This window comes from Microtus oregoni, unplaced genomic scaffold (assembly GCF_018167655.1).
Source record: "Microtus oregoni isolate MIOR12 unplaced genomic scaffold, Mior012 000015F_ref0000493, whole genome shotgun sequence".
In the NCBI taxonomy this organism is placed as follows: domain Eukaryota; kingdom Metazoa; phylum Chordata; class Mammalia; order Rodentia; family Cricetidae; genus Microtus; species Microtus oregoni.
In genome coordinates, this window is record NW_024543074.1 from 19,916,813 (window position 1) to 19,944,055 (window position 27,243).

Sequence of the window (27,243 nt, forward strand, 5' to 3'; positions counted from 1 at the left end):
TTCGTTAAGTCACACCAACCCATGCAAGAGAACCAGTCACCAAAACACATCAAAACACATGGCGGGACGGAGTGTGTGCCCTTACCAACACTAATTCGGTGGGAATAAGTTTGTTTCCCATGATTCTCTAGGAATAAATGAATGACATAGTTGCTCACCACAAGTTTGCTTCTGGGCAACCTCCAAGTTAGCAGCAGTGAAATAGCAGGGACCTGAATGACTCCCAGTAAGCCTGTTGTCCTGGTTCTCCTCCTCCGCCACCACCCCCCGACAAATCCATCCTGCAATTCTTTGCTTCATCCACTTCATTCCCGTAACTCATAACCTAAACCACACGAGCAGGGTTGTTTGTTTGTGTTTGCGGCTGGGGAAGACTGGCAATGTTACTCAGTTGGTGGAGTGGTTGCCTCCCTGGCAGGAAGTCCCAGGTCCCATCCCCAGCAGGTGTGCTGGGTGCAGGTGCCCATACCTATCTTCCAGGCACTTTGGAGGTAGAGGCAGGAGGGTCAGAAGTTGAAGGTCATCCTTGGCTACATACTGAATTCAAAGCCAGCCTGACCTACGTGACAGTGTTGGGAGAAGAAGAGGAGGAGGAAGGGGGCATGGAGGAGGAGAGGAGGAGGTATGTATGTATTAGGTAAGGCATACTGGGATTGCATGAGGTACCATCACGCCTAGTTTGAAAACTATTTCAAATATTCCCTTGGTCTCCTTCCTTGTCACTTGGGATATTCTACTGTATCAGCTACTTTTCTTCTTCTCACCTCAAAACAGAGGAAAGGAGGAGAGAGATGAGAAGAAAAAGAGTACGGACGGATAAATTCACAGGCAGAAGGAAACACACCCAGGGACCCCCCCCGCCCCCCCCCCCCCCACGCCCGCCGCCCCATTAACAATCTCAACGGTGGTGTTTTTCTTGCAAAATAGTTCTTCCTACTTGCTAAGCTTTTACAGAAGGGAGAAAGACTTCTTGGAAAGCCTAAATCTTCGAGACTTTAGACCGCGCGTAAGGAGTTGTGCAACCTTGCGCATGCCCCTTCGTCTTTCTGAGCATCACTTTCCCCACACATACAATGGACTGAAGCAGGTCTTTCCCACCGCTTCTGGCACACAGGGAAAGCAAAGCCTGAGTCTAGTGGACGCCATAATGAAACACGGTCAGAAGCACAGCCACACACACCCTCCAGCAAGGCTGTCGAGAAACTTCTGGCTACGACCCTTTGAAGCTTCAGAAACCAAATGGAACTGATTCTCTGGCAGAGCACAGGAGAGGGAGGCCAAGTGTCAGAGCGGGGAACATCCAGTGTCCTCCCCAAGTCCCGCCTTCAGCCCTCCACTCGGTCATTTTCTCCAGGCACTTCCTTCAGCCACTGACTCCTGGCTCCTCCCTGTTGAGTGGTTGCGGTTTCTATTTCCTCTCTGAGCCCGCCCCAGGCAGTCGGCCCCGTGCAGCCAGCCCGTGCAGAGGTGCAGAGAGAGGTCCGTCCGAGGGCGCGAGCGTGAGCGCGGAGGAGCGGTGGTTCCCCGAGACAGGAGAGATGGCTTTCTTCAGCTCCCAAGCTCCCTACGTGAACCCGGTGAGTTGTGGGGGCGATTAGGGAGAAACTAACTGTCACATCCACGCGAAGTTGCTCTGGGTCTCTGAGGAAACAGCTGAGTGGGTGGCACGAGTAGTGGTGGAGTGACCCGCAGACAACACGTGGGGAAGACATTCCAGGCGGGGTCATCCTGATGCAGCTCTTGTTCCGTGTTAGGCTCACACTCGCTCTGGGGTCGAAGGGTTCCACTCACCGTGATGCATGGGGTAGACTGATAGATGCCTGTTCCAAGGTGCCTAGTAGCATCTAGAAAGGAGATAGTTTATATAGAGATGGAGATGGGCTTTCTAGGGGTGGCTACCAGCTAACCACATGACACTTACTTTAGAGAGGACCTCTGTTCAGTCGGTTACAAACTAGGAGACTTCACACATGATACTTTCTCCTCTCTGGGTTTCAGTTACCACATCTGTAGAATGGGACTAATACTGAGTCCATCTCCTGAGGCTGGGGTAAGGAGAAGCAGATAGATAGTACATGTGTTAGACAGCACCGGGAACATAATAGGTGTTTTGAGAGTGGTCCGGGGGCAGCAGGGAAGCCCTCCCAAAGAGGTGTCTATCCTCCAAGGACCCTGTCTGAGTTTACCCAAGGACACCTCCAGAATGTGTGTGGGAGGGCAAGGAGGCAGGGACTGTCCTTCAATGTGGTGTACGAAGGGCTGCGCTGTGCTCTTTCTTTGCTGTCTGCAGGTAGCCTCGTTTACACACACCAGTTGTTCCACCGTGTGTGGAGAAACTGAGGCTTTGATAGGGCAGGGTCTTGCCAACATGTCCTCAGATGGTGCTCCCAGGGAAGTGCTCCCAAGGGCCTTCTGTGGTGTGCCCACCATGTGCAGGGTGCTGTGGCTGAGCTGGCTGCCAGGGCCTGGCATCAGAGCTTTCTTTAGCATGGGCTCTGGGCTTTGCCTGGTGCTCCCGGATGTTGCCTGTGTCCCTAGCCACACTGTCAGGCTTCTGAGTTGGGACCTGCATGGAAGGTGGCTGGGAAAGGCTGGTGTCCAGAGCCTCTATGGGGCCTTCAAGAGCAAATTGTGACAGAAAGGCCATGACACTCCCTCTCTGGTTTCCCATAAGACATCGCTGACATTTTCAAATCATGCAACTGTGGTGTTGGGTTTTTTGTTGTTGTTGTTGTTGTTTTGTTTTGCTTTTATTTTTGTTCTTTTTTATTTGTTTGTTTTGTTTTTTTGAGACAGGGTTTCAATGTGTAGCTTAGGAGCCTGTCCTGAAACTCCCTCTGTAGATCAGGCTGGCCTTGAACCCCCAGACCCACCTGCCTCTGCCTCCTGGGTGCTGGGATAAAAGGCGTGTGCCACCACCACTGGCTAGGCAACTGTGTTTTATTTAGATTTAGAAGGCAAACTTCAGTACTTGAGGCTGGGTCAAGAGGGTCTCCACGTACTTTAGGCCTGCCTGAATTACATAATGAGCTCCAGGTTAGCCTGGGTTACACATTGAAACCTATCTTTACAACAATCAAACAAAGAAGATGAAGGAGGAAGCAATATTTTTAAATATGGAGGGAAATCCTCCCACAGAGAAGGAAGAGGTCAAGCGGGTCATGGTGGCAGACACGGAGGCCAAGTGTAGTCTCACATCCCCATAGCCCTGGGATCATACTTTCTTCCGCCGGGCTCCTCCCACTCAGTGACCCCCTGACTTCAGCAACTGTGGCCACACATCCGCTGTAATGCTGCGGGGGTACGACTTCTGACCTGCTGAGGAACAGCACTGTCATAGCCCAAGGGCCAGTCTTGGTTGCTGCTCCCACATCTAATGAGACTCCCCTGAGGGCTCGGAAGAAGATGGAGCTGGTCCGGATGGCCCCTTGTGTGACCCTGCTGGGCCAGGGGTCAAAAACATGTTTGTGTTTCTTCACAAGAGGAAGCCTATGTCACCTATGGCCGAGAACGTGAGTTCTAGTGTTCAAATCCCGGTCTCGTTATCCAGCTGTGTGGCTTTGGGCAAGTTACTGAAGTTTCTGTATTTCCATTTCCTCATCCACAAAAGCACTAAAACCAAAACTGCTGGGATGCTTAGGGAAGTGACGCGGGCCATTTAAGGATGGTCACGGGCAGGGTCTTTGAACTTCTGAAACAGCTGGGCCTTTCAGCTTGAGAACATATTAGATCCGTGTCCCCACTGCTGGTGCGGGACTGTGTGTCCAACAGACCACCGAGCTGCCCACCCTCTGGCAGTGAGTGCAGCCTTCTGCATGTCCCATTAGGAAATGGAAGCAAAGGCCCTAGCCTCAGCGTAGAAGACAGGCCTGCTCAGGGAGCAGGGTACGTTCTTCTTAGGGCAAACATTTGCACAGTCTGGGGCCCTCTGGACTGGGGACTTCCTGTAGGCATCTTGTCTCTTCTCAGGAGTGCTTCATTCAGGCGGCCACCTGTGCCACTAATCCCAGGAGGGACTAGGGCATAAGTAGAAGGGTCAGGACCAGCACAGGGAGGTGGGAGCCGAGAAAAAGACAATACCTGCCACTACCCCCACTCTCCCACCCCCAGGCCTCAGCAGGGATCAAATGCAGGCCCCATTATTTCCTGCTAAGACCCCTCACTGACTCACTGAAGTTCTGAATACCACTGTAGCCTGGGTCCCCAGGTTTAACTCAACACCTTGTTCTATCGCTGTTGACGGGGAACAGAAGTCTCAAAGCCAAAAGTTCAGATTCTGGGTTGTGATGTAGTGTTGCCTGCTCAGCATGTCGAAGGCCCTTGGTTTAGTGCCCAGCAACAAACACTGCCCCGTCCCCCAGCAGCAGCAGCAGCTCCCACTTCTTTCTTTCTTTCTTTCTTTCTTTCTTTCTTTCTTTTCTGGTTTTTCGAGACAGGGTTTCTCTGTAACTTTGGAGCCTGTAACTAGCTCTTGTAGATGAGGCTGGCCTTGAACTCACAGAGATCCTCCTGCCTCTGCCTCCTGAGTGCTGGGATTAAAGGCGTGCACCACCACTACCCGGCAACTCACGCTTCTTTAACAAACATTGTTTGTTGTGTGTGTATGCCTCAGAGGTCAGAGGACAATCTTGGGTACAGCCTTTTCCATTCACCACACTGGTCCCAAGGGCCTAACTCGGGCCTTCAGACTTGGTCACAGGCGCCTCCCTCCACTGAGCCCTCTCACACAGTATCTCTTCTGTGGCTGAGTCCTCTTCAGAGTCTGACCCCATGACCTCCCTCTTGCAAGGATACTGGTCCTTAGGTGAGACCTGCTGGCTAATCCAGCAGTCTCCTGCATCAAGAGACTTTGGACTGGCGGGGAAGAGACAGAAATCTTTAATAAATAAATAAATTAAAAAATTAAAAAAAAGCCGGGCGGTGGTGGCGCACGCCTTTAATCCCAGCACTCGGGAGGCAGAGGCAGGCGGATCTCTGTGAGTTCGAGACCAGCCTGGTCTACGAGAGCTAGTTCCAGGACAGGCTCCAAAACCACAGAGAAACCCTGTCTCGAAAAACCAAAAAAAAAAAAAAAAAATAAATAAATAAATAAATAAATAAAAAAAAGAGAGACTTTGGACTTTGGCGGTGTATCCGCAGTCTTTTTTGACACTTTAGTCAACATTCCCAGGCTCTGGACCGTTTCTGAGGATGGGGTGAGTGCTCTGTGCCTCAGACCTTCCCTGCAGCCTCTCTTGGGGATTTTCTCCAGAGATAGCTTATCTACAAATTAGTAACTGAACACAGCTGGCTGCCCCTCCCACTTTCTATACAAATGACCTCATCCTGGCCCAGCTGGTGAGGGCTCTTGCCCCAGAGCCTGGCGACTTGAGTTTGGTCCCTGGAATCCACACGGTGGAAAGAAAGAACTGACTGCTGCAGGTTCTGGCCTCCATGACCACACAAAATGAAATAAATACAGATGGTGTCATTCCGTATCCTTCCTCAGAGTCCCCACCTTCATCCTTTCCAGACTGCGCCATGTGCAAACAGCTTGTTTATTTGCCTTTTCCTTTTAGTTCAGGTTCTTTCCAGTCCTTTGCAATCCATGCGGAGACATGAACAGCCTTGCTCCGTGCTAAGACATGAACAGCCTGGCTCCATGCTAAGACATGAACAGCCATGCTTATAAGATCCACTCATGCTAAATAATGTTTCAGCACTTGGGGACTAAAGTCTAAGCTGGGGGTGGTGGGACACACGGCTATCCTAGTGTGTAAGAGGTTGAGGCAGGAAATTCAAGGCCAACCTAGGCTATAGTTGGCCTAGGTTACCTGAGATTGCTTTAAGACACTGAAACCTCACAAAGCTTCTTTGGGAAAATTGATTCTTCAGAGAGCAGCCCGTACTGCCCAGCATGTGTCTGTTCTCCTCTACCTGTGTCTTCCTGTGCACGGATGACTCACAGCTATCTCATCCACTTTCTGATCTTCACAGCTTGTGATTGCCCCGGAGGGCTGGCAAGTTAAGTAAGTACCAAGTCTTCAGATGCCAGCAAAAGCTCTGAGGAAAAGTCAGGCAAGGGGAGTTTTGTTTTTCACTTGTGTCTCTGTGAGTGTATGCCATGTGTCTTAGGTGCTCAGGGAGGCCAAAGGAGGACATCAGATCCTCTGGCGCTGGAGTTACAAGTGGTTCCCTGATGTGGGTCCTCTGGAAAAGCAGGCTGTGCTTGCATCCTCCAGCCCCCGGGAGGAGTAAGTCCCCTTACAATCATCTCGTGCCAGGCTGCAGATATAATAAAGTGTGCTTCTCTAGCAAACTTAAGACCCTCAGTTGAATCCCTAGTATCACAGAAACAAGACAACCAAACCTTCCCTCCGGCTGCCTGTGGGGATGAGGGTGTAAACAAAGGAACTCAAACACGGCACACTGTTGTTTCCGGTTACTGAAACAGTGACAGAGCCAACATGAGATGTGGATCTCCCCGAATGATGACAGTGGGGTTGGTCTGAATGAGGGGGCCATCACAGGCTTCCATAGGTTCTGGGTGGCCAGACAACTCGAGGACGAAGGCCAGAAGGCAGCGTCAGTTAGGTAAGGAAGGAGAATCTGGCTGGGGTGTTGGTTAGCTATAGGTAGGAACTGACAACATTTCTACAATCAGCAGGGGAAGCTGGAACATGGTGGAGATCCAACAGAAACACGGAACAAGGAACAGCAAGCCACAGGACAACGGAAGTTCTTTAAATCTATAGACTTTAGAGGGGAGGGCTTGCTGGTCTTAGATGGGAGAGTGAGCTTATAGGGAGTCAAAGTTTAGAGCAAAGAGCTCTCTGAGTTTGTTGCTGAGGGGTTCTCTTTGCTTAGGCTTGAGGGGTCGCTGAGTTTAGCAGATTACTGAAGATGATTGATAGGCCTTAAGAGCTGTGTCTAGGAAGCCCACCCTAGAGTCCCATCCCTCTGCCTTAAGAACTGACACATGCTAGAAGTTTGTCATGCTAGGGAAGGTCCTAGATAGCATGCAAGACATGGCGGATGTCTCTTCCGGGCCAGCATTTGTGGTCTAACAGCCAGTGGGTTGAATTTGGTGGGTGGCTGTTTTCTGTTGATTTGAGCCTGCAGAGAAGTGTCACAAACAGCCGGCCATTTCAGAGCCTGTCTTGCTTGTTCTCGTACACCTTCACCTTCTTTCCTTTCCAGTCCCAGGTCATTTCAGAATGACGCCAGTCGTATTTCACCGAAAGCATCCTCTCACATACCGCTAACGATACAGGATGCATTTTTAACTAATTGCTTTTGAACTCAGATGCCCCTGCATCCACTTTCCAAGTGCTGAGATCACAGGTGTGCCGAACCACACCTGACAAGAATTCTTGTATGTTTGTGAGGAGTCAGCTGCACCCCAGAATGAGAACATGAACTCATCCCATTGCCCAGACTTCTGGTCTGGCGAGACTTTGGCAGCTCCGCTACCTGTGGTTGGTGTTTCTAGGTTCTTGGCGTCTTTTCCAAAGAATTCAAAGCAAGGGGCTTACAGGGATTTGCAGAGGGAGCCACACAGCTTATCTGAAGCGATGCTTTCAAGTGAGAGTGGGAGACGCTCCAGACTGACAGTGGGCCAGGTGTGGGGAGTACTCTCAGGGCCCAGCCGCTGTCTGGGCCTCCTTTTACAGGGTTCAAAAGAAGAGGGAACTGGTTACTAAGAGACGTGGTCTCAGTGGTTCTCTGCTTTGACGGATAGACGGATAGCTAATATATTCGTTAGTTCAACCATGCAAGTCCCTTCCCCCCTGCAGAGGCACCAGGTGGTAACTGGGAGGACCCCCCCCCCCCCATTTCACTGTTTCGCCTTACTGCACAATACCTCAAACCAGTTCAGGCTGGATGAACCCTTTCTCTTTTTACTACCTGAACGCATTAGGGATCCATTTGAAAAGAAATTGTCTAAATTTGATTGTTACCAGGGAAACTACATTATTGCTCAGATGTGGGAGTAGTTCAGCCTGCTGCAGGTGCAGCTGTCAGAGACTTGGGGCGGGCATTTCTAGCTGCATCGTTTGGAGAGGGTGTGCATGCATAGTACAAGGAGGTGGAGGAACCAGGCTACCAAGTGGAGTGTTAAGAGGAATGGGGGGTGCATAACCCCAAACTGAATAGGGTCCTAGGGTACTAAACTGTCTCGTGTTTGCTTGCTTGATTTTCCCAGCACTGGGCATGGATGATGACCATTCATTAGAGCCGAGTGACCAGTGCCCTGCTAAACGGTGTGAGGCCAACTCTGTCCCAATCCCTGTCACTCCCTATTGTGCCCTACCTGGCCACTTCACTCCATCACCTGCCTGACTCCTGGAGTATTTGATTTATTTAGGGCGTTGACTCAGAGTTGGTGTTAGAAAAGCCATTAAAAGCGCTGGAGGGATGTGGGAATCCTGACTGTCCTCTAGCTGATTCTCACATCCACGCTTGGTGTCCAAGGCATTCTGGATGTTGATAAGTTATCAGTCTGGGAATTCGGCTCTGGGAGCACAAGGCAAGTGGTGGGAACAGAGAGGTACCAGCCTTGTGAAGAAGCAAGCAGGGAAGGTGGTTTATCCCCGTTTACAAATGGAGAAACTAAGGCAAAGAGAGACTATGTTTTGGAAGACCCCACAGATGCTGAGCAGTTCTCTGATGAGGGTTCAAACCAAATCCTTCTGACTCTAAAACATTGTGACACTCAGTGGGACCCAGTGCTCCTTTAGGACACTTTAGGAGATCATGGAGAGACCTGAGGGTGGATTGCTTGCGGGGCCTGGAGTAGAGGGAACATTTAGGCTCACAGACTAGTGGGGCAAACATGAACAGGAGCCATAAGCTTCAGGAATGAGGCTGCTTCCATCAGCCCACAGCAAAGCTGGCCTCGAGGGTGAGGTCCTGGTTGCCATTGTTACATGGTGGTAGGAGGGGATGCCTCCCTCTCAGCCCTCTCTTAGGAGGAAATGGTTTACTGTCCAAAACTGAACGGTAGGTCCCTTTGGTCTTCTGGCCTCCTGAATCCCTAGTCAGGACCCTGAGGTCTTTCGGGGAACTGGTTTGGGGCCAGCAGCCCTCAGCACCATTCTAGTTCCTTACCTTACATTTGCATGCTGTTTCCTTTTGGTAGGTTCCTCAGCTGCCACTTCCTTCAGATTATGGAAGGAAGTGACTTGAAGTCCACTGCCAGTCATGCCTCAGAAACCCGGCAAACTTCTGGTATCCTCAGAATGACTGTAATAACCTGGATTGGACCTGCGTCTGTGAGGGACCCTAAATTCTGTGTGACTAGGATTCTAGCCCCTTGATGGCCATGCCCCCAAGCCCTAACTGTGTACTGCCACATCAAGCAAGTACCTGCCAACTGATATCTCTCCTTTTTCCCTCTGCAGCCCATCCCCTTTTCTGGAATAATTCAAGGAGGACTACAGGAAGGACTTCAGATCACCATCCAGGGGACCATCCATGCCTTTGCAAATAAGTATGTGGGTGACACTTATCTTTTTATTGCTGTGAAGAGACACAGCAATTCTCATAAAAGGAAACATTAATTGGGGCTGGCTTACAGTTTTCAGAGGTTTAGTCCATGATCATCATGGGGGGAAACACGGCAGTACTCAGGCAGACATGATGCTGGAGAAGAGCTGAGAGTTCTACATCTGGATCTGCAGTCAGCAGAAGGAGACTACTGTGTGCCACACTGGGTATAGCTTGAGCATATAAGACCTCAAAGCCTGCCTCCATGGTGGCACACTTCCTCCAGCAAGGCCACATCTTCTAGTATTGCCACTCCCTATGGACCAAGCATTCACATACACAAGTCTATGGGGTCATACCTATTCAAACCACTACAAAGCTGATGTTAATCCCTCAGCAACCATGGAGCTACTGGCTATGGAGAGCTGGCCTTCCTATACCTCCTGCCATCCCGGCGCCATTGACAGACGCCGTAGACTCCTGGCTCCTGAGTATGATGCTCCCAGGGAGATCACAGTCTGAGGGGAAAGTAGTGGCATGGCCAGAGCGGCCGGCCACAGGATGCACTCTTGACACCATGACATGGTGCTGCAAAAAGGGAAGTTCCATTAGTTCCCGTAGCAGTTCTATCAATTTTCTTTTTAGGTGTGTTTGTGTGTGTTTGTGCACGTACACACATACGTGTGCCTATGCCATGTGTGTACAGGTGACAGAAGAGACCAGAAGAGAGTGTCAGAGTTATGAGCTGTCTGATGAGGATGCAGAAACTGAACTAGTGTCCTCTGAAGAGCAGGAAGTGTTCTTAACAACCCCCCATCCCCAGCTGTTTCTCCAGTTCCAGCCCTATAGCCTCTTAAGTCCTAGGAAATATTTAGAGTTCCTATCAAGAGTGATCCCAGGGATGGAGATGTAGCTCAATTAGTGGAGCACTTACCTAGCACGCAAAAGGCCCTGGGTGGATCCCAGAACTATATAAACAGCATATGGTGGCGCATGCCTGTAATCCAAGGGTGGGAGAGGCTGATGCAGGAAGACCAGAAGTTCAAAGTCACAAAAGCAGGTGGATCTCTTGAGTTCAAAGCCAGCCTGGTCTACATAGTGAGTTCCAGGATAGCCAGAGCTACATAGTGAGACCTTTCTTAAAAACAAAACAACAAAAAAGTTCAAAGTCAACCTCAACTACATAAGGAGCTTGAGACTAGCCGGGGATATACTATCTTTATAAAAGTAAGCCCCCCATGCCTGGCGGTGGTGGCACATGCCTTTATTCCCAGCACTCGGGAGGCAGAGGCAGGTAGATCTCTGTGAGTTCGAGGCCAGCCTGGTCTACAAGAGTGAGTTCCAGGACAGGCTCCAAAGCTACAGAGAAATCCTGTTTCGAAAAACCAAAAAATAAAAATAAAAAAAGGGAAGCCCCTGGTGGGTCTCTAAAATAAGCCCCTGTGAAGGCGGAGGATCTCAAGTTCAAGGCCTTTCTGTGCTACTGAGTTCTAGAACAGCCTGGGAAATTTATCAAGACTGTGTCTCAAAATAAAAACAAACAAACAAAAACAACAATCCACAGGTGTGATGAACATAATCAAAATGTCAGACCCAGGAGGCAGAAGCAATAGGATTAGAAATTCAGGTTCCTCCTCAGCTACGCAGCAAGTTTGAGGCCAGGCTGGGCTGCAGGAGACCTCTCTCTAAAGAGGACTCAGTCTTTGATGTTGTGATCCTGTGTCTACTCAAGCCTCCCAAACACATGCCTAGCTGGGATAGTGCCTGACTTAGGGTCACAGGAATTTCTTGTAGGTCCTGATGTCTAAGGCTTCAGCCGTTGAGGACTTCAAAAGCGTTCTGCTGCCTAGAATGTTCCACAGAAAACTCAAACGGGCTCTCCACTTGAGAGGAACTTGATGGAACTGTCATAAGCTGTTACCGAGTGTGGCACAGTGTTGGGGTACAAGTGACAGCTCTGTGTGAGGGCTACAGAGACCAGTGAGTAGCTGAGCTGGCACCCGCCACTTCAAGAGTTCAGGGAAGGCTGGACTGGTGGCACCTGAGGGAGAACCTCAGACTTGAACTTGGATCTTGACTCCAAGCTGGCTGTGACATGGGGAGGCAGGGCAAACACTGGTGGTGCTCCTTTTGTGAGTCCGCTTCTCTGGAAGTTTCTGTGGTTTTAATTGCTGACCTTGGAGCCCTGGCTGTACTCCAGAAGTGGCTATAGGAGAGGCTTCCTCTTAGGAGTGGGACGGAAATGGGATCTTTCCACTATTGGTGAAAAGGGGAACTTGCCAAGTTAGTGTGGGTCAAGGGTCATATCTGGTGACACTTTGGAACTGGGATCAGAGTCTGTGCTTGCCTTCTGTACCTCATGTGTCTTCCTGACACACTTTCTTAAGACTGCCCTCGGGGTGAAGGCTTCTCATGCCTGGAGAACAACTTTACATAATTTTTGAATTTTTTTAAATTACGTGTATGTGTGTGTGCTCATGCGTGTACATGTGTGCATACACGCACACACTCACTCTTGCCATGGCGTATATGTGGATATCAAAGGACACCTTGAAGAGTCCGTTCTTTCCTGCCGCCGTGAGGATCCCGAGGATAGAACCCAGGAGTCCAGGCTTGGCAGTATGTGTCTTTATCTGCTGAGCTATCTCGCCTGTTCGGAATTTGTTCTATTCATTCTGCAATAAGCAGGTTATGGCTGGCTTCCAACAGTGTCAGCTTCCAAACACTGTCCACTTGTTCAAAAAGACTTTCCTGAGAAGCATTTTTGTTTGTATGTTTTTTGTTTTTGTTTTTTTTTTTTTTTTTGAGACAGGGTTTCTCCATAGCTTTGGAGCCTGTCCTGGAACTCATTCTGTAGACCAGGCTGGCCTCGAACTTACAGAGAGTGCTGCTGCCTTCCGAGTGCTGGAATTAAAGGTGTGCACCACCACCGCCCGGCTTGGGCACCATTTTTCTTTATTACTATTTTCAATTTTTATTTTATGTGTGCGAGTGTTGTTCCTACATGTGTGTCTGTATGCTACATGTGTGCATGTTGCCCACAAAGGTCAGAAGAGGCCTTTGTTTCCCCTGGGACTGGAGTTACAGATGGTAGTGAGTCACCACGTGGTGACTGGGAAGTAAATTCAGGTCTCAGCAAGAGCAACAAATGTTCTTAACCTCGGAACCCTCTCTCCAGTCCCCAGCGGGCAGAATTCCTGATGTCCATCCTTGTAATCAATTGTAATTAATTTCTAAGACATTCTTTTTTCTCTTGCTTTTAATTTTTGAAATATTTTTAAAAAATATTTATTTATTATGTATACAATATTCTGTCTGTGTGTATGCCTGCAGGTCAGAAGAGGGCACCAGACCTCATTACAGATGGTTGTGAGCCACCATGTGGTTGCTGGGAATTGAACTCAGGACCTTTGGAAGAGCAGGCAATGCTCTTAACCTCTGAGCCATCTCTCCAGCCCTTTTTGAAATATTTTTATCATGTATTACTTGTGACATTTTCATGCATGTGTATAATGTATGTGGATCATATTTACCTGCAGTATCCTCTCCTGTTCTCTCCCACTCCTCTTGAACCCCTTACCTTTCCCAACTAGTCCCCTTCCCCGCAGTCCATGCATAGTGTGTGACCATAAAGGTTGCTTCCCTGAGCATGCGTGAAAGCATGTTTACAGGAACATGGTCACTTGGCTATTGTGGCTGCACCACTGAAGAAGAAGACTTCTGGCCAACCCCCCCCCCCCCCGTCCCCACATCTGCTGTTAACTTCTTAAAATTCCCCAGGGAAGTGTGTGAGGTCAGGAGCCCTCCTCCCTCCAGACAGTACTGTCGTCTGACGCTGTCTTGTGTGGGTCTTATAACCGTAGCTGCTCTGGGCTCAGAAGGAAAGTGGCCGTGTTACACCTGGAAGACAGTGTTCCAGAGCATTCCATCCTGCCCCGGGCCTTCATTCGTTCAGTCTTTCTGCCCTCCCTTCCGCGACATTCTGCGAACCTTGGCGAGGGTGATAGAGATGGCCCATTTGTGTTTTTGTTGGTTTTTACCATTGATGCCCATGTGTGGCTGTCACTTTTTCTGCAGTTATCACCGCCCACCACAAAAAGAGGCTTATCTGCCCACGGCTGACAGCAGCTTTGATCTACAGACACAAACATGATTATGTAGATGTTTTTATGTGAACATTGTGTCCATTTTAGCAACATATTAGCTTCTCCATTAGAGCCTAAGACCTTCCAGTTGCAGGCTTTTATCTAGGTCTGCAGTACCAGGCATGAATTTCTGCTTCAAATCCAATCAGAAAGTAGTTGGTACCACCGTAACAGGCTGGCCCCTGTTGACCAGTGGGTACAATGTCTCAGTTAGGGTTTCTCTTGCTGGGAAGAGTCACTATGACCCTGGCAAGGAAAACATTTAATCGAGGATGGCTTACAGTTAGAGGTTTCGTCTGTTATGGTCATAGCTAGAAGCATGACGGCATGCAGGCAGATGTAGTGTCAGAGAAGGAGCTGGGAGTTCTATGTCTTGATCCATGGGCATCAGAAGGAGACTGTGTACCACGTTGGGCGTGGCTTGAGCACGTGAGACCTCAAAACCCACCCCCACAGTGACACACTTCCTCCAACAAGGCCACACCTCCTAATAGTACCACTCCCCGTGGCCAGGCATTCAAACACGTGAGTCCACGGGCTCCATTCCTACTGCCACAACGTCATGCCTGACCAGATGGGCTTTGTATTAGTTTGCTTCTTTGTTGCTAAAGCACACCAACCAAAAGCAACTTGAGGTGGAAAGGGTTTATTTGGCATGTGAGTTACAATCCATCACGGAAAGAAGTCAAGGAAGGCGCCAAAGCAGCAGAGACCACAGAGGGATGCTGCTTACTGGCTTGCTCCCCTAGTGTGCTCAGTTATCTTTTTATCTATCTATCTATCTATCTATCTATCATCTATCTATCCATTTATCCTTCTATCTATCCATCCATCTATCTATCATCTGTCTATCTATCTATCCATCTATCATCTGTCTATCTGTCTGTCTATCTATCTATCATCTGTTTATCTATCCATCCATCCATCTATCATCTATCTATCTATCTATCTATCTATCTATCTATCTATCTATGCAACCCCAGCCCACCTGCCCAGATGCACTGCCCACACTGGGCAGGGCCCGCCTATACCAACTGAAAATCAAGAAGAATGCCCCATAGACATGCTCCTAGGTCAACCCTCGGAGGCAATTCACCAGCCGAGGTTTCCCCATTCCAGATGTGTCAACAACCAAAACCAGCCATGACAGTGGTGCTGCATACAGGGTACACGGCTGAGTAAGATGGTTGATGACAGTTCTCCAGAAACAATTCCCCTGAATAGCGCCTGCTGAGCTCTTGAGTTTCAGCTTGGTTCCTCTGTGTCCCATGACCAGAGCCTGGGGCAAAAGATGGGCTGTTTTTTGTCATTGCCGCTGCTGTTGCTGCTGTCATTTTCCCTTACCAATTGTCTGCTTAAGGAAAGGGTGCAGGAAGGGCAGAATGCAGTGACTGCAGGGGGTACGTTAGGTCGGAATGTAATGAACCCCAACATGCTAACAAAGCAGACAGAGGCGGTTCTGTCCAACCCTGGTGGTAAGCCTATTTCTCTGCCTTAGGATTGCTGTGAACTTTCAGACCGGCTTCAATGAGAATGACATTGCCTTCCACTTCAATCCCCGGTTTGAAGATGGAGGATATGTGGTCTGTAACACGAAGCAGAAAGGACAGTGGGGGCCCGAGGAGAGGAAGATGCAGATGCCCTTCCAGAAGGGGATGCCCTTTGAACTTTGCTTCCTGGTGCAGAGGTCAGACTTCAAGGTGAGTGGGTAATTACCCCCCCACCCCCCGCAAAAAAACCTGTCCTCCCGGGTGGACTACATTTTCATAGCCACGTTCACTGCGATGCGACCTTTGCCTCACACACTCCAGCCTGTGTCTACAGACACACCTCTCAATTTTATTACTCAGAAAATAAGACCTCAATCTTCACCATGTTGCTTTTAGGTCCCATGTGTAAAAAAAAACCAAACAAGCAAACAAACTGAAACCCAAAGCCCCACCCCCCCAAATCTCTGTATTTATTCTTTGATAATTTCATACACACGTAGAATGTATTTTGAGTAAACACACTCCCCCCCTTCAGCCCCTTTCCACTCCCTCTGGAACCTTTGCCTTCCCCACTCCCCCTCTTTTATGTCTTTACCCCCTCAATAGCCCACGGAGTTTTATTAGCGTCACGTTGTACACATGGGTGTGGAGCTGTTTGCTGGATTACGGCCACCCGGCAGCAGCGACAGAACTGAAAAGATATGGCTCCCCTTTCCCCCCACACCAGTGCCAACTGTCAGTCAAAAGCTCCTCCAGAGGGGTGGGACCTCGTGCGCAGGTAGCCTCACAGGTCCCAAAGTCCAAGATAGCTCCATTCATCCACCGCAGGTCCCAGTAGCGTCTACTCTTTTGTGGTGCTGGGGGTCAGACCTAGCCTCCTGTGTACTAGGCAAGCCCTCTGCCACTGAGCTGCGTCCCCAGTCTCACCGTGTGTCTGCTGACAGCTTTGTTCTGTCCTTTCTTCAGGCTAGAAGGCAGTGACTTTACGGGAGAAACTCGGGGTACCATCTCCGAGGTGGGGTGGGGTGAGTGTGCCTACTCCTGAGCTTGTCTGTGTGACACTGGGCTTCTTGTGTGCGCTCAGCAAAACCCGAGGTTGCCTTTCCTGTGCGGCTCATAAGCATCCTACGCACAGGTGAGGGCTGCGATGTAGTTCACTGGGTAGGATGCTTGTCTAGCTCGCATGAAGCTCTGGAGAAACTGGGCATGGTGGGACTTGCCTGTAATCCCTGCGTTTGGGGAGTGAAGCAGGAAGATCAGGTCATCCTCAGCTACGTAGCAAGTTTGTGGCCAGCCTGGGCTACATGAAACCCTTTTTCAACATCAACAACAACAACAAAATTAACTCACATGAATCAAGATTGAAAAGATAAATCTGGGGACTGCAGAGATGACTCAGTGTTTAAGAACACTTGCTCTTGCAGAGGTCCGGAGTTCCCTACACCCGCATGGCAGCTCACAACCATCTGTAGTGCAGTTCTAGGGGATCAGACACCCTGGTTCGGCAGCACAGGCATACATGTGGTGTGCATTCATACACACAGGCAAAACATCTATACGCATAAAAGGAAATAGCTCTAAAAATATTCTAAAAAAGGAGCGATAAGCCTGGAGTAATAGGTGAGTGACAGTCTGAACTGCAGGTCAGGAGCCCAGTGGACAGTGGGTCTGAGTGCAGTGACCCATCGCACCCCACTGAAGGTGATGCCTCTGCCTCGAAGGGCTGGCTGCGAGATGCTGGTTCAGCTCTTTATTTCCGAATGTAAAGCTAGGTGTAGCCTGGGCCGACACGCCCCCACTTCAACTCTCTTCCCGCAGGTGATGGTGAACAAGAACTTCTTCACGCAGTACCCACACCGTGTCCCCTACCACCTCGTGGACACCATTGCTGTCTCCGGCTCCTTGAATTTGTCCTTCATCACCTTCCAGGTCAGGAGCGGCTGGCACCTGTCCCCGGGTTGAAGGACAGTGACCAGCTGGGCATGTGTCCACTCAGCAGGGCACCAGCAAGCATCTTCCCCGGGTAGCTTTGGGGCTGCACTGGTTCTCTGGTTTGGTGTCTGTCTGCCTGCCTGTTGTCTGTCCCTCTGTCCGTCTTGGTGTTGCTTTCTCTGTAATGAATAATCGGCCTGGGTCTCCAAGATGCCAAAGCTGCTCTTTCTCTGCTTTGGCATCTTGGATGCTAGATGACCAGGGAGTTCTAGAAGGGGCACAGCATGGCTCCTGGAGCCCAGTCTGGGTCTGTTTGACCTCTGTATTAGAAAGAAAGAAAGAAAGAAAGAAAGAAAGAAAGAAAGAAAGAGAGGGAGGGAGGGAGGGAGGGAGGAAGGGAGGAAGGAAGGGAGGGAGGGAGGGAGGGAGGGAGGGAGGAAGGGAGGTAGGGAGGGAGGAAGGGAGGAAGGAAAAGGAAAAAGCCAAAACTTTCCGCGTGTGAGCTTTTTGCTGCATTCTGTGTCAGGATCTCACTTTGTAGCCCAGGCTGGCCCCTAACTTGTGACCCTTCTGCCTCAGCTTCTTGAATGCTGGGATTACAGATATATGTTACCAGGCTCAGCTCTGAAAACAAAGTATTTTATTTATATGAAGACAGTGTCTCACTCTATAGCCGTGGCTGGCCTTGAACTTGTGTCCATCCTTCTGCCTCAGTCTCCACAGTGCTGTGATTACAGGCACGTAACACCAGGCGCAGTTCTGAAAACCCATTTTTTTTTTTCTTTTAAAGAGAGGTTCTTACTGTATAGCTTGGGCTGGCCTTGAATTCTGTGTAACCCAAATAGCAAAAATACCAAACACAGTATATAAATAAATAAATATCTAGAGATAGTCTGTGAAAAACTGGGTGTGCCAGGCTATGCTAGGCCCATTTCCCCCAGCCTTAGGCTCACACTCCGTTTCCTGACCATCTTCCTGCAGGAGCACCCTGATTTCGTTCACGCCAACCTAACCCTTTTCTTGGCCTCTTTCCACGGGGTCAGAAGCTAACCCCCTCTCTCTTTGCCTGTGCTTGCTCTAACCATGCCCCCTGCTTCCTGTCACCCAGACATGCTTTTGTTTTAACAGAACTCAGCCGCCCCTGTCCAGTCTGTCTTCTCCACGGTGCAATTCTCTCATCCTGGCCAGTTCTCACAGAACCCCCGGGGCCGCAAACCAAAAGTGAGTTAAGTGTTTGGGGCCCCGGAGGTCCATCAAAATGATAGAGCCCAGAGGCAGGTCCCAACCACAGGCTATCCTGGGCCTTCAGGCCCCACCTCCGCATTGCATTCTATCACTTCCCCTTTGTTCTGCCACGCTCGATCATCCCTCCCTCCTTAGCCACTGTCTGGATCCAGCCTGTGGTAATCCCCCCACCCCACATCATCTGTGGATCCGCTCCTTTCCCCCACTCCTGCCCACCACTGCACAGTGCCCTCACCCAACACATTCCACCTCACACTCTTCCCACTGTAAAAACTGTTAGGCTTGGGTCCCAAAGTCTTTCTAAACAGAGCCCAAACCTGATGGATACCTGTAATCCTAATACTTGGGGACAGGGTCTGGAAGGATCATAAGTTCAAGATCACTCTCAGCCTGGACTACGTCTCAAAAAACAAAACAACAGCAAAAAACAAACAAACAAAAAAAAAACCCCTAAATAATAAATACACAAGCTCCAATTCCCTCCAAGACATAAGAGAACACTCCCTCGCCCAGACCCAGCTCACCACCCGCTCAGCCGTGCCTCCTCCACGGCTCACTCTAGACACCTCTCTTGCATAGGCTGTCCCTTCTGTCCACCTGGTCCCTGGCAAACTATTAATTACACTATAATTCTTTGTTTAAATGGCACTCAAGAGTTTATACTCTGACACACCCTATGTCACCGTGGGCTTTGTGGCTGTCTGCTGGCTCGGGTCACAACATCCTTTGTATATCTGCCTTCCTCGTGCCACCCGCTCTCCGCCTGCCCAGGAGCCCCTGGAAGACTAACAGCGTGGCTTGTTCGTTCTTTTGTGTATTTCCAGCTCCTCACACGGTGCTGGCGGCGCTGCAATAGAGCCCCACCCCACCCCCAACCAGGGAGACTAGAAAGCAAATGTAGGAGGGAGGGAGTTCTGTGGTGGGAGTGAGATGGGGGCAGGGAGGAAAGGCCAGCAGCTCTCTCTGTGGTCACCCAGGCAGTTGGGGTTAAGGGAAAGGTACTAGCCTTTCTTGGTTCTTGATGGTCCAGGCCAGGACCCGCTTTCTACCGTACTAACTTCTGGAAGCCTTCGCAGGGCAGCCTAGTGTTGACCCTGGCCTGGAGGGTAGAGGATGCAATGGTTACAATATGGCCAGGCTGGATTCTATTTGGAATCTTCTAACTCGTTGGCTACCTGGGCAAGTCTGGACAAGTGGCTTAACCACCAGGAGCCTCGGGGATCACCAGGGGGATGGGATGCAAGAGTTCTGCCTCCGAGGAAAGCTCTGGAGCTGTGTGCTGAGTATGGAATGCTAACTTTCACCTAGCAGGTGAAGTGGGGGGTGGGGGGTGGAGGGTGGTGCTCTTGCCTCTGAGGGCCCAGAGACAATGTGGTTGTGGTCCGGCAGATTGACTCCTCTCTCAGGAAGCCAGGAGACAGTCTCCTGACACCCCTGTGCACAGGAGGGTGAGAACTGGGTGCAGCGGGCTTGAAGGAGGTGAGCGTGTCTAGGAAGGTACAGCTGACCCCAAGAACCACATCTAGAGTTTGAAATTGTCTCTCACCCACCCACAGACTCCATAGATAATATCTCCCCCTTTCCCCCCTCCCCCCTTGATCCTTTTCAGCCTCAGGTCATCCGGCCTGCCCACCAGGCACCCGTGGTAAGTTCCTTGATCTTTTTACATTTTAGAACCTCTTCATTATGGCCCTTATGGGTTAAAAGGCTCAGCCTCCCCCATGAGGGCAGACAAGGCTCCCCATGCACCAGGCCTCAGCGGTGTTGGTGGGAAGGGGTCGCAGGTGTGCCTGCTTGGCTCCGATCAAATAGAAAATGGGGCTGGGGGCTGAATTCTGTCAGTGAAGTGCTTGCCCAGCTCTTGCAAAGTCTGATCTTCAGCACTTCACAAACAACGCCTGATGGTGAGTGCTGTAATCCCAGCGCCAGGGCGGGGAGGCGGAAGTAGGCGGAATGGGTTCGTTTGTCCCAGAGGGAGCCACACGTTCATCCCTCCCTTCTGCAAATCAAGGCTGGTGGGGTGGACCTCTAGTGTAATCCAGCTTCCCCTGAAGTAGAGAACTGCCTCTCCCCGTCCCTGTCTGGGGAGGGGCTGTGGTGAAAGACCTCCCTGGTTAGAATTCGAGGTTCAAGCTTAAGGGCGAAGATCAAGTAGCGCCCTCTGGTGGCACGTGATAGTTTTCACAATGGCGAGAACTGGTTAAGACCCCTTTCTTCTTCCCAGGCTCAAACCGTCATCCACACAATTCACAGTGCCTTTGGACAGCCATTTCATGTAAGTCTAAACATTTTTTTGTTATCCTACAGCCCCACCCCTTTCCTTTAATCAAAACCAGAATTCCCTAGAGTCTCAAAGTTGGAACCAAAGTGCTTATGAAAGAGGGTGGAGAAACCTGGGCACCGGCCCTGTGCTAGAAAGATGACGCGGCTCAAACTCTCCTAGGGACAGCACAGATTCAGAAACAGTCTTCCGAGGAATACGACTGGCAGACACACTGTCTTCCAGTCGCCCAGGCTGCAGCCTCTAGCTGGCTTACCAAGGTCAAGCCCCTTGTTGAGGCACTGCTCACAGCTGGTCTAACTCCCCCCAACTCCCCCGCCCGTGCAGTGCAGGTGGGGGACCCCAAGTCGGCTGGGCTGCATGGAGAGTGGCTAAAGGGCAGGGGACCATAATGGGTGCCAGGAAAACAGCAGGAAGTTTCAGAAATACTGGCGTGACAGAGAAGGGGAATGGGAGGTCTCAGGGGCTAGATATTGAGGTCGCCCAGAAGTATGTGTCACTTCTATGTGGAATCCTGATCTCTCCCACAGACTTCCGGAATCCAGCCTGTGGTGTACCCCTCCTCGGCTTCTGTAAGTGGTTCCCTACAGAGAGCCTGAGCTTGGCTCTGTTAGGCACAATGAGAGATGGAGGGCATTTTTAGGGGGGGACCATCCTCTGACTTGCATGATCAGTGAAGGTTCCTGCATCCAGGTGAACAGTTAAAAATACCCATGCAAATTAGCAGAGAGCTGAACAGAGCTTTCAACTTTAAAATGGCCCCTTCAGCATGAGCAAGCGGAAGCCCTACCTTGGCTACTTTTCTATTGATCTCACAAACACCGCGAACACGGCACCTTGTAGAACAAAGGGTTTGATTTGGGGCTTAAGAGTCCGTGACCATCATGGCAGGGAGCATGGCAGCAAACAGGCAGGCGTGGTACTGGAGCAGTAGCTGGGTGCTCACATTTTGTAGGAGGGAGGAGGGAGAGAGGGAGAGAGAGAGAGAGAGTGAAAGAGAGAGAGAGAGAGAGAGAGAGAGAGAGAGAGAGTGTGTGTGTGTCTGGGAATGATGCAGGTCACTTGAAACCTCAAAGACCAGCCCCAGTGTCACATTTTCTCCTACAAGGCCACTCCTCCCAATCCTTCCCAAACAGTTCCACCAACTGGCGGCCAACTATTCAAATATACGAGCATCTGAGGGTTTGCATTCTATTCAAACCCCAACACCCCAACAAGACATTTGTGCCCTGTCAAGGTTCCTCCCATGGTAGTTGAAATGTATTTTGAGAAACACTGGAAGGTTTTCTTTTAACTTTAATGAACCAAGTAAAGGACCCTGGGTTCCCTCCAGAAGATGCAGGACTCATACGCATGACTTCAGAGTCCACAGTCCCTTGTGCTGAGTCCCTGCTGCAGCAGTCCAGCTGCTGATGAGCTGTTTTCATCCTCCCAACAGCCTGTACCTTTCTTCACTTCCATTCCGAGTGGGCTCTACCCATCCAAGACCATCCTCATAGCAGGCATGGTCCTGCCCAATGCTAAGAGGTAAGACAGGCCCCCAGGACTCTTGGGAGACTGGTGGCTCCCAGGGTTGTTTTGGCCAGACTCTGGCTCTGAGCCACCTGGGGGTGATGGGTAAGGGTAGGCTCAGAGCTCCGTGCTCAGACAGGGTCTGTGTGAACTGCCCATCCCAGGTTCCACATCAACCTTCGCTCTGGGATGGACGTTGCTTTTCACCTGAATCCCCGCTTGGATGAGAAGGTGGTGGTCCGAAACACCCAGATCAACAGCTCCTGGGGGCCTGAGGAGCGAAATCTGCCTGGGAAAATGCCCTTCAATCGTGGCCAGAGCTTCTCGGTAAGATGCTGGGATGCAAGAGGGGGGTGCATGGGTCTGTGATGGGATGGAGGCTATGAGGGCTGCACCACAAAGAAGGAAGAATGTTGTGTAAATTGGTATTATTTCATGACTGCTCTCCCTGCTGAAGTAAGGGCTTCTATATGCTGTGCCCCCTTCCCCCTGTTCTGGGGACTGATCTATAGTCTTGTGCACGCTGGGCAAGTACAAACCACTGAGCTACATCTCCAGCCCTCCTTCTGTTTTGTTTTGTTTTATTTTAGGGAGGGACTCACTTTAGCCCAGGCTTACTTACAAATCACTTTGTAGGGTGGCTGGCCTAGAGGTCAGGTGATTCATCTACCTCAGCCCCCAAAAGCTGAGATTACAGGCCTGAGCCTTTCTTTCTTTGCTTTGCCCTCCCTCCCTTCCTTCTTTCTTCCTTCCTTGATTTTCTTCTATTTTGAGACGGGGCCTTGGTAAGGTTAGTCTTGAACTGCCTGAATGCTGCTTCAGTTTCCTGCATAGGTCAAAGTACAGTTCTGTTCTCCAGGGCACTGTTCCTGCTTTCTACAGATAGGCAAACACATTCACAAGTTCGGGGCACTTGCATGAGGTCACGCCAGCCAGTTTGTGCCAATCAAACCCGGGAGTGAATTGCCATTCACTCCTTTGCTTCCGCAATTATAGTCACCCAGGAGGAAGCACACTGAGAGCAGGATTCACGCTCAGCCGGAAGCCTGATCCCTAAGCAGGCCTTATCGACCCTGATGATGACATCAGATCACCCCATGAGCTTAAATAGGAAGAATCAATGCCTGGGCCCCACCCCAGGGCAATGTGCAGCCATTGTTTGAAAATGTCATGGCAACATGCTCTGCCTCAAGGTTGAGAGTAGAGTGTAGGGCTCTATGGGTAGTGAAAGGAGCTTGTATTTTGTTATTGTTGAGACGTGTGGCCCAGGCTGGCCTCACACTTGCTATGTGTTCAAGGCTGGCCTTCAACTCCTCATCCTTCTGCCTCTCAATTGCTGGGATTAATTATAGACATGCAACAAGCCTGGCTCTTTTTTTTTTTTTTTTTGACTGCTAGGATTGGACTGCCATGTGTGAACTGTCAGGCCCTGCTGAGGTTTTTGCGGGTTTCTTTTTGTTTTTTGTTTGCTTTTTAATGTGTATGAGTGTTTTTCTGCATGGATATACATGCACCATGTGCATGCATGCTTGAAGCCCTCAGAAATCAGAAGTCATCCGATCCCTTAGAACTGGAGTTACAGGCAGCTGGGAGCTTCCACGTGGGAGCTGGGAAGTGGACCCAGTGCCTCTGCAAGAGCAGCCAGTGCTCTTAGCGGTGGAACCCTCTCTCCAGCCCCCTGAGCTGCGATTTTAATTTAGTGAGAACAAAGACCTAACAAGACTGAGTCTCACAGAGCAGAAAGGGTGGAACAGGCGGAGTCTGCAGCATCTGGACAGTGCCTACATACAGTGTGTCATGAGTGCTAGCCTGAGCCTCACACAGTGCAATATGAGTCTTAGCGGTGGCCATGGGTCACGATGCTTTAACGTTTGTACCAATTGTCTCATTGAGAATGACACAGACAGCCTGAGCCGGCATTCCTGTTGCTAGTGGCTTAGGGTTCAGCTGGAGAGTGAGCATGAGGGTGAGGGATATTGTCTGAGCAGACAGTTGGCTGACATGGGTAGGGGTCAGGGGGTGTGAGAGACAGGGTAGGTCATTGTAAGGGATGGGCCAGCACTTTCCCCTGTAGGGGAAACAACATTCTGGGCTTGGGAACAGCCTATGCTAATGTTCTAGGCCAAGAGAACACTTGTGTTTGGTGAAGGGCAAACCATTCAGGTTGGCTAGATAGAGGCCAGGTTTTAGGCTGACTCCTGAGGAAGGAGAGATGGGAGTGGGAGAGGGAGGTGTCCTGTGAATGTTGTGGCGTCTCTACCCAGGTGTGGATCCTGTGTGAAGGTCACTGCTTCAAGGTTGCCGTGGACGGGCAGCACCTGTGTGAATACTTCCACCGTCTGAAGCATTTGCCGGCCATCAACAGTCTAGAAGTGGCAGGCGATGTCCAACTGACCCACGTGCAAACATAGGCAGAGGCCTAGAAATGAGGGCTGGGGCACCCTGTTGTGTTTTGTTACCTCTTCTCTGCCTCGGCCCTGGCTCCCCAGAACCTGCCATCAGAAGATCACCTCACGGACAGGAGTTTCGGACGGGGAACTCCCAGTTCACTTCACTCTACGAAGTGGGTGTCCTGGCTATGTGGCACATGGCTTTCAGCCCACAGTCTCATAGTTCTCCAACTAGGTATACACTGAGGGGAGTGACCCCCTGAGTCTGCCCCTTTCTCTGATCTTCAACTTCTCTGGCCCTTTTGTCCCTTCTTCCCATCACTCCACCGCGGGAAGGCCACCTGGTGTCATCCCACTGCCTCCAACTGACCAGATTGTCCTCATCAGTTCTTCCCATGCTTGCCCAGTGTCCATACAATAAATCATGCTTCTTCTCACACACATGAGAGATGACTTGCTTATTGAATGGGGCTGGAGACATTCTGGAACCTTCTAAAGGGATTGTGAGGAAGCAGGTTGGTGCCCATACCTGCTCACAGGGGTCCCTCTCAAAGCCCACAAGGTGTTGGGGTAACTGGGTGGGGACTGGAACACACAGTCTCTGGTGGGAATGCTGGCCTCTGTAAGTAACCCCGGGCCCCTGAGGTAGGGACGGGCTGGGCAGAGGCTGTGGAAGCCTTGGTAGCTTGTGCTGGGTGGGAGGGGAGTTGATCTGCGGTAGGCCTCCCAGCAGAAGGGATTAGGGTGGAGACCCACCACATGAGGGATCTCCTGCACCCTGCTAACTCATCAAGGCCTCCGTCACTTTTGAGACCTCAGGTCAGCAACATCGCCAACACCTGGGAGCTGGTCAGAACTGCAGCAGCTCAGCCGGGTGGTGGTGGTGCTCGCTTTTAATCCCAGCACTTGGGAGGCAGAGGCAGGTGGATCTCTGTGAGTTCGAGACCAGCCTGGTCTACAGAGTGAGTTCCAAGACAGGCTCCAAAGCCACAGAGAAACCCTGTCTTGAAAAACAAAACAACAACAACAACAACGAAGAACTGCAGCAGCTCACCTGGGAGGCTGAGGCAAGACCAGCTTGGACTGCACCTTGTCACACATAAACACAAATGAAAGAAAAGAAAAGGCCGCATTTGTCCTTCCCAGCCCTACTGAGCCTGTGTGTGTGTGTGTGTGTGTGTGTGTGTGTGTGTGTGTGTACGTACACAAGTGCCTATGTGCATGTAAGAGAGTGAGAATGTGTGTGCATGTGTGTGGAAGCCAGAGGTCAATTCTGAATTTCTTCTTTTTTATCCGTGTCTCACCCCCCCACCCCCCACCAACAGGGTTCCTCTGTGTATCCCTGACTGTCCTGGAACTCACTCTGTAGACCAGGCTGGCCTCAAACTCACAGAGATCCATCTCCCTCTGCCTCCTGAGTACTGGGATTAAAGGTGTGCACCACCACGCCCAGCCCGAGAGTCTTCCTGCTGTGGCCAAGCCAGAGGAGCCCCGAGGTGCAGTTGAAGGTCCAGGTGTCAGCCCAGCAGAAGGGAATCCTCTGATGGGCCAATCTCGGTTAGTCAAGGCCCGGGACTACAGACCCCAGAATGCCTTTTGCTTCTCCTTTGACTTTACATGTTTGCTGAGTGCTCTTTCATGGTATGCGTGGGGAGGTCTCCATTGTCTGTAATATAATGTGTTCATCTCTTGGAAACATCCTGTTCTACTGGGCATTTTTACCTGTGGATTGTCAAGAAGATGACCTCTCCCTAAGCTAATTTGATAATGATAGCTTATACAGAGTTTTGATGAATAGAAATAAACATAAGGATATCTTTCACAGCCGGGGTCTGTGCGTCTCACCTAAGCAGTAGCGTGGATTGTAGCTCTAGTTAACACTAACAGTGGAGTCCCAGTAGCCCAGCTAGTTTAAATTCTTTTAACCTTATTGTTGGGAGATGTGTTCACAGGTCTCGGAGTGCCTCACATCTGAAACAAAGCTTTGAAAATAACAATGTTAGACTAAGATGTTTTTGTTAACTAACTTTGAGGTGAAAAACCCAAGAAGACAATCTAAAGTTTTAGGCACATCGTTGAGTGAGGAACTCTTTAAGGTCAGGGAACAATGGCAGAGCAGCCCAGTTATTACTGGCTGACGTTGCTCGGTTTGGTTGATGGCCAAAGGTGATAATTAATCCTCATACCCATTTCTGTCCTCAGTCTCCTGATGTAAAAAACTATTAATGAATGGATGGATATGCACCCTAAAGATGTAAAGGAGAGCTGACTGATTCTTTTTCATATATAAAAGTTTAGGTTTCTGGGGGCCGGAGAGATGGCTCAGCGGTTAAGAGCACTGACTGCTCTTCCAGAGGACCCGGGTTCGATTCCCAGCACCCACATGGCAGCTCACAACTGTCTGAAAATGCAGTTCCATGAGATCTGACACCTTCACACCAACAAACATAATAAAGTTAAGTAAATAAATAAAAAAAAAAGTTTAGGTTTCTGATTCCTTTAAGATTCCTTATAAGATCACCTTTCAAGATAAGTAATAAAGTAATTGGCCCTTTCTTTGTAACTGCAAACTGCAGCCTGCCAGTAAAAGACCCGACGGGAATACCTTGCTTGCCACATGGTTAATCTATATCAAGTTGCTTGGGTTTGAATGTCTGTGGGTTCTTGGGAGTGATTTGTTTTTCATTTGTAATACGTAAAATGTTTATCATATGGGGGAGATGAAAAACACGTTTTTCCAGAAAATCATTCACTTAAGAAATGGAATGCAGCTATTCTGA

At 50.1% G+C, this 27,243-nt stretch overlaps 1 protein-coding gene across 2 annotated transcripts; it reads left to right on the forward strand.

Moving 5' to 3' along the window:
- The first annotated feature begins 1,424 nt into the window (after positions 1–1,424).
- On the forward strand, positions 1,425–24,902 carry Lgals9 (galectin 9). Of its 2 annotated transcripts, XM_041664674.1 has the most exons (11): positions 1,425–1,577; positions 9,384–9,472; positions 15,112–15,313; positions 16,922–17,032; positions 18,164–18,256; positions 19,890–19,925; positions 20,505–20,555; positions 21,092–21,133; positions 22,000–22,088; positions 22,238–22,400; positions 24,338–24,902. In XM_041664674.1, exons 1-11 carry the CDS (start codon positions 1,539–1,541, stop codon positions 24,482–24,484), a joined length of 1,062 nt encoding a protein of 353 aa, XP_041520608.1. In that variant the 5' UTR covers positions 1,425–1,538; the 3' UTR covers positions 24,485–24,902. The 2 variants fall into 2 exon arrangements, with proteins under 2 accessions (XP_041520608.1, XP_041520609.1); XM_041664675.1 differs by lacking the exon at positions 18,164–18,256.
- The last annotated feature ends 2,341 nt before the right edge of the window (positions 24,903–27,243 follow it).